General features: G+C 38.7%; 1 protein-coding gene across 2 annotated transcripts in view; it reads left to right on the forward strand.

The window, feature by feature from the left end:
• VPS13A (vacuolar protein sorting 13 homolog A) overlaps window positions 1–12,031 on the forward strand; it is a 221,736-nt gene that overhangs the window by 63,799 nt on the left and 145,906 nt on the right. For both annotated transcript variants that reach the window (XR_012314200.1, XM_073670791.1), the window contains exons 12-15: window positions 3,305–3,411; window positions 7,275–7,446; window positions 10,553–10,615; window positions 10,743–10,875. Coding sequence is in view for 1 of the 2 variants with exons in the window: in XM_073670791.1 (XP_073526892.1) it covers window positions 3,305–3,411; window positions 7,275–7,446; window positions 10,553–10,615; window positions 10,743–10,875 (475 nt within the window). In the remaining variant the exon portion in view is untranslated. The remainder of the gene's footprint in view (window positions 1–3,304; window positions 3,412–7,274; window positions 7,447–10,552; window positions 10,616–10,742; window positions 10,876–12,031) is intronic.

A 12,031-nucleotide genomic window follows, 5' to 3' on the forward strand; every position in this document is an offset into this window, starting at 1 on the left:
GTCCATTTTTTCCTGTTACCCCTGTGAAAATAAAAAAAATTGGGTCTAAAGTAACATTTTTGTGAAAAAAGTTAAATGTTAATTTTTTTCTTCCACATTCCAAAAATTCCTGTGAAGCACCTGAAGGGTTAATAAAGTTCTTGAATGTGGTTTTGAGCACCTTGAGGGGTGCAGTTTTTAGAATGGTGTCACTTTTGGGTATTTTCTGTCATAAAGACCCCTCAAAGTGACTTCAAATATTATGTGGTCCCTAAAAAAAAATGTTTTTGTAAATTTTGTTGGAAAAATGAGAAATCACTGGTCAACTTTTAACCCTTATAGCTCCCTAACAAAAAAAAATTTGGGTTCCAAAATTGTGCTGATGTAAAGTAGACATGTGGGAAATGTTATTTATTAACTATTTTGTGTGACATATCTCTCTGATTTAAGGGCATGAAAATTCAAAGTTTGAAAATTGCAAAATTTTCAAAATTTTCGCCAAATTTCCGATTTTTTTCGCAAATAAACGCAAGTGATATCGAAGAAATTTTACCACTATCCTGAAGTACAATATGTCACGAAAAAACAGTCTCAGAATCGGGGGAATCCGTTGAAGCGTTCCAGAGTAATTACTTCATAAAGTGACAGTGGTCAGAATTGAAAAAATTGGCCCGGTCACGAAGGCAAAAACAGGCTCTGGTGCGAAGTGGTTAAAGGGGGCTGACCAGGACTAAGATATTGGATAGGTTTTCAGTGGTATATCAGTGGAGGGGTTAACTCCTGGCATACCCACCCGCTGTACCTTGCCTCCAAATCACTTCAGGAACTGCTTATGTGCAATACTCAAGAACAGCTACTAGACGGCATACTGAGCTGTGATGTTCCGGCACCATACACTGTGTATGGTCGGCAACAGTAGGACCTAGCAATAATTGAACATGGGGGTGCCAAGTATCAGACCCTCAATTATCTACTGTAGTACTGATTACTTCTCCTAATTGATACGTCATCAATACTTTAGTACAGGACAACCACTTGGGCACACCTACTGACCTGAATAGGCTCATACTGTTCTTGTACATAAAGAATGTATATTTTCATATGTTCCATCCTTCATAATAACTCATGATTTCTGCTAAAAAGGTTGGCCCTCTACTTTATTTATTGAGGGCCTATCACTGGGATAATCCCATCAATACCTGACGCGTGAGGGTTCACCTGTTACCGTCAGCTGTTCTCAGCTATATCATTTTTATAGGGGCCGTGGCCAGGTACTGCAGATAAAATTTTGACAGAGGAGGACTTTTCTAGAAGGACCCAAGAACTTTCAGCCAGCGCCGGTAACAGCTGATAGCTGATATTGGGGGCCTACCCTAAGGCTAGGCAATCCATATAAAAAAAAATAGAGACCAACATCTTTAATTTATTAATCAGCTGCTATGGCTTTAATACTTAACATGTGTATAAGTGTCAGTGTACATGAAGTAAGGTTTTCAACCATTTGTAACATTTTTCTTACCAGCAAGATCATTGCACAAATCTTTCCCTTTGGGACTTTAGTAATGTATTATACAGTGAAAGAAATAAGTATTTGATCCCTTGCTGTTTTTGTAAGTTTGCCCACTGACAAAGACATGAACAGTCTATAATTTTAAGGATAAGTTAATTTTAACATTGAGAGATAGAATATCCCAAAAAAAACAAGAAAATCACATTGTATAAATTAGATACATTTATTTGCATTTTGCAGTGAGAAATAAGTATTTGATCCATCTGGCAAACAACACTTAATACTTGGTGGCAAAACCCTTGTTGGCAAGCACAGCAGTCAGACGTTTTTTGTAGTTGTTGATGAGGGTTGCGCACATGTCAGGAGGAATTTTGGTCCACTCCTCTTTGCAGATCATATCTAAATCATTCAAATTTTGAGGATGTCGCTTGGCAACTCAGAGCTTCAACTCCCTCCATAAGTTTTCTATGGGATTAAGGCCTGGAAACTGGCTAGGCCACTCCATGACCTTAATGTGCTTCTTTTTGAACCACTCCTTTGTTGCTTTGGCTGTATGTTTTGGGTCATTGTCTTGTTGGAAGACCCAGCCCACGACCTATCTTCAATGTTGTTACTGAGAGAAGGAGGTTGTTGGCCAAAAACTCGCAATACATGACCTCATTCATCTTCCCTTCAGTATAGTGCAGTCATCATGTCCCCTGTGCAGAAAAGCACCCCCACAGTATAAGGTTTCCCCCACCATGCTTCACGGTTGGGACGATGTTCTTAGGGTTGTATTCGTACTCCTTCTTCCTGCAAGCACGGCGAGTTGAGTTAATACCAAAGAGCTCAAATTTTGTCTTATCTGACCACAGCACCTTATCCCAATAACTCACAGAATCATCCTGGTGTTCATTGGCAAACTTCAGACGGGCCTGCACATGTGCCTTCTTGAGCAAGGGGACCTTGCGGGCACTGCAGGATTTTAAACCTATTAAGGTGTAATGTGTTACCAATGGTTTTCTTGGTGACTGTGGTCCTAGCTGCCTTGAGATCATTAACAAGTTCCCCCCATTTAGTTTTAGTCTGATCGCTCACCTTCCTCATGATCAAGGATACACCACAAGGTGAGATTTTGCATGGTGCCCCAGATCGATGTTGATTGACAGTCATTTTGTATTTCTTCCATTTTCTTACTATTGCACCAACAATTGTCTCCTTCTTACCCAGCGTCTTACTTATGGTTTTGTAGCCCAGTCCAGCTTTGTGCAGGTCTATGATCTTGGCCCTGACATCCTTAAAAAGCTCTTTGGTCTTGCCCATGTTGTAGAGGTTAGAGTCTGACTGATTAATTGAGTCTGTGGACAGGAGTCTTTTATACAGGTGACTATGTAAGACAGCTGTCTTTAATGCAGGTAACGAGTTGATTAGGAGTGTCTAACTGGTCTGTAGGAGCCAGAACTCATAATGGTTTGTAGGGGATCAAATACTTATTTCTCACTGCAAAATGCAAGTAAATTTATCTAATTTATACAATGTGATTTTCTTGATTTTTGGATATTCTATTTCTCAATGTTAAAATTAACCTACCCTTAAAATTATAGACTGTTCATGTCTTTGTCAGTGGGCAAACTTACAAAAGCAGCAAGGGATCAAATAATTATTTCCTTCACTGTATATTGTCTCTGGATGAATAGATTGACCTTGATATTACATGTAGGAGTTTTAAATAGGAGATAAGATTTGTTCTAGAAATAACTAAATCTAAATCAGACATGCCTTAACCCTTTCAATGATCTGTGATGATTAACTTACTTTTTTTTATCTTGTTTTCAGTACCACAGTGTTATGGAGCTTCTTGAGTCTTTAGACTTGATGTCCAGGAATCTCCCATATAGAAAATTCCGTCCTGACGTTGGTGTTCACAATAATGCTAGGAAATGGTAAGTTAAAACAGCACCTATTGCAGTGTAATAATCTATCTGATCGCTCATATGGTAATATATTGGGAAATGAGAGAATATGATGATGATTGTGAAATCGGAAATTTTGATATGTAATGTTGTGACATACGGTTGATGCTTAAAGCAGAAATTTTGTAAAAGACGCTTAGAAATATATTGATATAAACCAGTATATAATTGCCATTAGAAATGTACTGCTGTCAGCTCTGATTACTTTATATTTGTATAGCATTCAGTGCCAACCTATCTACATTGTTTCCAGGTGATTTGTTTGATATTTTCTACATCATATTGTATGTACAGATATGGTAATATCTGTAATTCTGTGTATATATTGGTTATGTAACCAGTGGGAGGCAAACAGGTGGCATGTTCCTTTAAATCTTCATGTTGGTTTATTACCTCATAAGCCCAGCAAAAGTAAAGGAGTACAAACAGCCTTTAGTTCAGGCAAAACAAAGTAAAATGTCCATTAAGCAAGTCTGCTTAAGCCAGTCCTGTGGGCACACAGGCTGCATAGCGTTCAGCTCACCATGTGCCAAACAACGACATCCATTTTAAAGGCTGTTAACCACACCCAGAGGTGAGGTATGTGAGTAGCTGGACCCGCCCAACTCTCCAAGCTACCCGTAACCCGGTCCCAAGTGCATCAATTGATCCTCTGTGTTTACGTGCGCTAGAGAAACACTCCGGGTTACATCACAGAGGACAGCCATCTCTGTGACACATACCTCCCATCGACTATGCGACCATTAGCCACATTACAATATATATATACTGTACAGACCAAAAGTTTGGACACACCTTCTCATTTAAACATTTTTCTGTATTTTCATGACTATGATGTACATTCACACTGAAGGCATCAAAACTATGAATTAACACATGTGGAATTATATACTTAACAAAAAAGTGTGACACAACTGAAAATATGTCTTATATTCTAGCTTCTTCAAAGTAGCCACCTTTTGCTTTGATGACTGCTTTGCACACTCTTGGCATTCTCTTGATGAGCTTCAAGAGGTAGTCACCGGAAATGGTCTTCCAACAATCTTGAAGGAGTTCCCAGAGATGCTTAGCACTTGTTGGCCCTTTTGCCTTCACTCTGCGGTCCAGCTCACCCCAAACCATCTCGATTGGGTTCAGGTCTGGTGACTGTGGAGACCAGGTCATCTGGAGTAGCACCCCATCACTCTCCGTCTTGGTCAAATAGCCCTTACACAGCCTGGAGGTGTGTTTGGGGTCATTGTCCTGTTGAAAAATAAATGATGGTCCAACTAAACGCAAACCGGTTGGAATAGCATGCCGCTGCAAGATGCTGTGGTAGCCATGCTGGTTCAGTATGCCTTCAATTTTGAATAAATCCCCAACAGTGTCACCAGCAAAGCACCCCCACACCATCACACCTCCTCCTCCATGCTTCACGGTGGGAACCAGGCATGTAGAGTCCATCCGTTCACCTTTTCTGGGTCGCACAAAGACACGGTGGTTGGAACCAAAGATCTCAAATTTGGACTCATCAGACCAAAGCACAGATTTCCACTTGTCTAATGTCCATTCCTTGTGTTGAAGAGATGTGTCTGCTGCTAGAACTCTGTGTGGCATTTACCTGGTCTCTAATCTGAGCTGCTGTTAACCTGCGATTTCTGAGGCTGGTGACTCGGATAAACTTATCCTCAGAAGCAGAGGTGACTCTTGGTCTTCCTTTCCTGGGGCGGTCCTCATGTGAGCCAGCTTCCTTGCAGCGCTTGATGGTTTTTGCAACTGCACTTGGGGACACTTTCAAAGTTTTCCCAATTTTTCGCACTGACTGACCTTCGTTTCTTAAAGTAATGATGGCCACTCGTTTTTCTTTACTTAGCTGCTTTTTTCTTGCCATAATACAAATTCTAACAGTCTATTCAGTAGGGCTATCAGCTGTGTATCCACCGGACTTCTGCACAACACAACTGATGGTCCTAACCCCATTTATAAGGCAAGAAATCCCATCTTATTAAACCTGACAGGGCACATCTGTGAAGTGAAAACCATTTCCGGTGACTACCTCTTGAAGCTCATCAAGAGAATGCCAAGAGTGTGCAAAGCAGTTATCAAAGCAAAAGGTGGCTACTTTGAAGAACCTAGAATATAAGACATATTTTCAGTTGTTTCACACTTTTTTGTTAAGTATATAATTCCACATGTGGTAATTCATAGTTTTGATGCCTTCAGTGTGAATGTACAATTTTCATAGTCATGAAAATACAGAAAAATCTTTAAATGAGAAGGTGTGTCCCAACTTTTGGTCTGTACTGTACATATATACAGGTGCATCCCACTAATTTAGAATATCATCAACAAGTTAATTTATTTCAGTTCTTCAATACAAAAAGTGAAACTCATATATTATATAGAGTAATTACAGACAGAGTGATCTATTTCAAGTGTTTATTTCTGTTATTGTTGATGATTGCTGTTGCTCAGTGGTCCAAGGTGTTGTTTTCAGATGAAAGTAAATTTTGCATTTCTGGAAATCAAGGTCCCAGAGTCTGGAGGGAGAGTGGAGAGGCCACAATCCAAGCTGCTTGAGGTCTAGTGTGAAGTTTCCACAATCGGTGATGGTTTGGGGAGCCATGTCATCTGCTGGTGTAGGTCCACTGTGTTTTATCAAGACCAAAGTCAGTGCAGCCGTCTACCAGGAAATTTTAGAGCACTTCATGCTTCCCTCTGCCGACAAGCTTTTTGGAGATGGAAATTTCATTCTCCAGCAGGACTTGGCACCTCTCCACATTGCCAAAAGTACCAATACCTGGTTTAAAAACAACTGTATCACTGTGCTTGAATGGCCAGCAAACTCGCCTGACCTTAACCCCATAGAGAATCTATGGGGTATTGTCAAGAGGAAGATGAGAGACACCAGACCCAACAATGCAGACGAGCTGAAGGCTGCTATCAAAGCAACCTGGGCTTCCATAACACCTCAGCAGTGCCACAGGCTGATCGCCTACATGCCACGCTGCATTGATGCAGTAATTGATGAAAAAGGAGCCCCGACCAAGTATTGAGTGCATTTACTGAACATACATTTCAGTAGGCCAACATTTCGTTGTTAAAAACATTTTTCAAGCTGTTGTTATAAAGTATTCTAATTTACTGAGATAATGACTTTTGTGCTTTCATTGGCTGTAAGCCATAATCATCAACATTAACAGAAATAAACACTTGAAATAGATCACTCTGTTTGTAATGACTCTATAGAATATATGAGTTTCACTTTTTGGATTGAAGAACTGAAGTAAATTAACTTTTTGATGATATTCTAATTTAGTGAGATGTACTTGTGTATTCTGATCATATCCTATTTTATTCTAAAGAAAGCAATCATAATATATGGCTACGTGTGACAGTCTGCCGGGGAAGTGATGCATACAGTGTTTCTGCAGTGGAAATTACTTTCTATGGCCACAAAACAATTCGCTGGCCGCATATCAGGCAGTGGTGAGCCGCATTTAGATTTTAATTTGTTACGTCTGCTTTGTAATGGATTGTAATCTCATGCCAATAGGTTGGAAGGCTGACCAAGTATCTAATACAGTGATTGAACACGTGATTGTGGCGTATAGGCATACACTTTCTCCATAATGACAGCAGTGTATACATGTGAATTATGATTCAGACTGGTCACATTGTGGAAGCCCTCACTCATCAACATCGGGCATTTGTGGTTGGGTTCTTATTGATTGGCAGTACGAATGCTTTTTTTATACTTGTATCTCTGCATCTCAGGATCCGCTTTTTACATTCCTTTGATTTTAGTACCTTTTATACAAGACACTGATGACTTTCTCTTGACAATGGAATAGGTGGAATTATGCTATAACTGGCATCCTTGAAGTCAATGTAAAGCCACGTGTTCATATGTGGTCATGGAAACATATTCGGAAGCACCGGCAACAGACTAAGAGGTACAAAGACTTGTACAGAATCAAAATAACCTCAAAGAAACCATCTGAAGACATTATTCGTATGACAGAGGTAATTTTTGTGACAACATACTGCACAAAACGTATAAATATAGTCGATTTTACAATGCATTTCAGTACAGGTTTATGACTAGGGATGAGCTTTGGCTTCTAGTACCCGACCCGAACTTAATTACAATGTTCGGTTCGAGAACCAGAACTGTCCCCGAACTGGAACCAGAATCCGAACTTTTGCTCTGGAAAATTCTCTCTCTCTTCTCCCGGAGCTCCGAACATTGCAATGGACATCCAGGAGAAGTCTGTTTTCGACGATTAGCACCGGACACTAACTGTCCAGTACGAACCCCAAACTTTTGAGTTCGGTTTTGCTCATCTCTATGACTTATTTTATATATATTTCCTGAAAAACTGACTTGTGACTCTGTACCACTCAGTGTGTCTGTTAAATGTCAGTCTGCTATGTACAGATTCCCTGTACTGTTCCTCCTAGAAACCTTCAGAATTTTGCAGCAAAGGCTGTACTGCATATGTCTGAATAAGGGGCAGCGCAAACGGTATTGGACCATTGATGTTTTACTTGTAAAAATTCAGATACACTTTACATATTCTCTTGAATCCAGTTTCAGTTTCACTAAAGTATATGTGATTGACTTTTTGTATTTTTAAAAGTATTTATTTAACTGTATTGGAGGATTTTAGTTATCTGTCTAGCAGGATGTGAATGCCTAACACTTGCTGTATTAGATGGTGCTAGGCCTATATTCACACTGGAAAAACATTAAAGGGGAATTGCCATTTCCAAGATCCTATCCCACTATGTAGTAGGTGTAATAATAATAATAATAATATTAGCAAATACCTCCAATTAGAAATGTAGTATAGTTCTTCTGATTAGCTATGTCACTTACCCCATGTAGGGCATTCCAGTAGCTTAGGTATCCATGGTTAGGACCACTAACAACTAACTGTCACTACATTAGTGGTCGTAACCATGGATGCTTAAGCTTCTGCAATGCCCTGCACATGGGGTAATTGACATAGCGAATCAGAACTATACTACATTTCTAATTGGAGGTATTTGGTAATCTTATTACTCCTACTACATATAGGGATAGGATCTTGGAGTTGGGAGTACCCTTTTTTAAAAAAAAAATATTCAAAAATTTCTATTTTTTGTTAATTTTGCCTCACAAAAATGGAGTAAAAAGTGATCAAATGTCATATGTACAAAACTGCAGCTTGTAGCTCACAAAATTCAAGTTCTACTGACCAGCACAATAAGAGTAAGTAAGAGTAACGGTTTGTTCAATCCCCCTAACCATCCCACCCACCCAAGTTAATAAAATGTAATCAATAAACTCTATGTCCCCCAAAATGATGTAATTGAAAAATATGTGGTCTGTAAAAAATAAAAAGTCCTCATATGACTTCATCGACAGAAATCTAAAAAAAAAAGTTATGGATTTCAGAAAACAATGGTTAAAGAGAAAAAAAATAACTGTACTTGAGGCCCAAACTAACCCACTAGCCATTGTTTTTAATTTTTTTCCATACATCAATAATACACATCAAAATAAGAATACTTATAATAATATCTGCTTTTTTTTCTTCTCCTGGACTGATTATTTATTCTAAAAATTCTCAATTCACTGGAAAAATCTGTATTCAGTGAAGACAGATTTTTTGCATTACTGAGATAGGAGATGACTGTTACTTCTGACAAGATTTTATTTAGAACTGAAGAGCAAAGAAGCTCTCCATCTAGTTTCTCCCCCTTCAAATCCATATAAAATCGTATCAGTAATTGTCCTCCTATGAAGAGGGGAGGAGCAGTACAGTGTCCATTTTAGGACATAATCAGATATCAAAGTCAAACATCAGAATGATGTCAGTTTGAGGCTAAATACCCTGTTTGAGAACTGATTTTGACAAGTGACTTTGATATGTGACTTTTACAACTGATAATAATAAAAAAAAATTCACTGTTCGCTGATGGGACTTGAACCCAAAACTCTATGTCCAGAGGCCAGTGCACTAACCACTGAGCTATATACTCAGTTGAAGAAATCTAGGCGTTCTATTTGGTTATGTGATGTTCACTGTACAGACCTCCTCCCTCCCTTCTAAACAGAATCTCATCAGTAGTAACTGCCATCTCCCCTCTCAGTAATGGGAAAGTTTGTCTTCACTGAAGACAGAGATTTTTCCTGTGAATTGAGGATCTTGAGAATAAATGATCAGTTCAAGAGGAGAAAGAAGCAGATTTCTCTGACAAGATGCATTACAAACTTGCTTATTTGCATATGTAGTATTGATTTAAGAAATAAAAATTAAAACAATGGTTACTGGGTTACTTTGGACCTCGAGCAGTTATTTTTTTGCTATTTTATATTATTGTTTTCTTAAAGCCATAATTTTTTTAAGTTTCTGTCAATTAAAGCTATATTAGGACTTGATTTTTCTTTAAAGGTTTTAAAAGGGTATTTTTAACATTGATATTTTTTGTGAAATACGCCATGAGAGTTGTAAGTGCTAAGTAAAACAGCCTGTTGCAGCCAAGATGGAAAGGAATATTAGCCAAGAACTTGTCCAGGATATACAATATCCTATCCATTAAAGTCAATTAGAGTTTTCAGTAACCAAGACTGCGTTCTCAGTTGTTTTTGTAGTTTTCATTGACTACAAGAGAGAAAAGCCCTTAGCTTCAGGATCCGACTATTGTGGCTATGTACATGTGTTGTTTCCTGAAACACAAGGAAATAGGAGTCTAAAGAAACCCAAGTGGCAGTATGAAAATTCCAAGATTTCTTTTTTTTTATTTTTAATATAGATTGTTCTATGTAAAAAAATATTGCCAACATTTAAAAAAAAAAAAAAAATATATATATATATATATATATATATATATATATATATATATATATATATATATATATATATATATATATATATATAATATACATACATATACTTTTAACAAAAAAATCTGATTTACCCAATTGGCAATTTCCTGATGATAGCTTCCCTTTAATGTAGGAGGACATAACTGAACAAAAGTGAGAAACATCTTAGTATTGCTTGAAATTTTTGTTTGACTATAGGATATTTGTCTTACAAATACAAAAGAGTGCTTCATTTGTGAAATCTCCATGTTTCAGGAGCAGGAAGGAACTCTGGATATCTTTTGCATTACACTGGCAAGACAACAGGCGGAAGTGGAGGTAAGACTACTATGTATCTTTTTCTTTTCTTTTATCTAATGTTATTGTTTTATGGAGGCAATCACTTCTTGTATAAAAGGAGGATGAATATAAACGCATTGGTTAGCCCTATCTTTTAACCCTTTAGGCAACCAAAGCTGGACTTAAAATATTCAGACCAGGAGTTAAAGATGAGGACGGTAGTTCAAAAGGATGGTTTGGTTGGATGTGGGGCTGGTCTGGCAGTAACCCAGAGCAAAAAGAAGAAGCAAAATCTGGAAGTAAGTGAGCTTCATACGTGTGTGTGACATTGGCATCTAAATAGTTAATAGCAGCGAACAGGGCTTAGCTGCAACCACTGCTGTTAGACTCAGAAGCCGAGTAACTAATACAACTTGTATCTACAGTGCATGGAACGTCTCGGCGTTCCTAAGCCCCTCCTACACAAACTTTCCCCAGCTCAGACATATATTTACGTCCTTTTGCACAGAGGGGTTAACACCGTAAACAATGCAATATATAACACTATGACCATTACAGTGGGGAAAAAAAGTATTTAGTCAGCCACCAATTGTGCAAGTTCTCCCACTTGAAAAGGTGAGAGAGGCCTGTAATTGACATCATAGGTAGACCTCAACTATGAGAGACAAAATGAGAAAACAAATCCTGAAAATCACATTGTCTGATTTGGAAAGAAATGTTTTTCAAATTTTGGTGGAAAGTAAGTATTTGGTCACCTACAAAAGTTCATCTCAATACTTTGTTATATATCTTTTGTTGGCAATGACAGAGGTCAAATGTTTTCTGTAAGTCTTCACAAGGTTGGCACACACTATTGCTGGTATGTTGAGCCATTCCTCCATGCAGATCTCCTTTAGAGCAGTGATGTTTTGGGGCTGTCGCTGGGCAACACGGACTTTCAACTCCCTCCAAAGGTTTTCTATAGGGTTTAGATCTGGAGACTGGCTAGGCCACTCCAGGAACTTGAAATGCTTCTTACAAAGCCACTCCTTCGTTGCCCTTGTGGTGTGCTTGGGATCATTGTCATGCTGAAAGACCCAGCCATGTTTCATCTTCTCCCCTTGCTGATGGAAGTAGGTTTGCACTCCAAATCTCACGATACATGGCCCCATTCATTCTTTCATGTACACGGATCAGTCGTCCTGGTCCCTTGGCAGAGAAACAGCCCCAAAGCATGATGTTGCCACCCCCATGCTTCACAGTAGGTATGGTGTTCTTTGGATGCAACTCGGCATTCTTTCTCCTCCAAACACGACGAGTTGTGTTTCTACCAAACAGTTCTACTTTGGTTTCATCTGACCATATGACATTCTCCCAATACTCTTCTGGATCATCCAAATCCTCTCTATCAAACTTCAGACGGGCCCGGACATGTAATGGCTTAAGCAGGGGGACACGTCTGGCACTTTAGGATCT

This window comes from Phyllobates terribilis, unplaced genomic scaffold, assembly GCF_046119375.1.
Source record: "Phyllobates terribilis strain yellow unplaced genomic scaffold, ASM4611937v1 Scaffold_1__5_contigs__length_1240528914, whole genome shotgun sequence".
NCBI classification, from domain to species: domain Eukaryota; kingdom Metazoa; phylum Chordata; class Amphibia; order Anura; family Dendrobatidae; genus Phyllobates; species Phyllobates terribilis.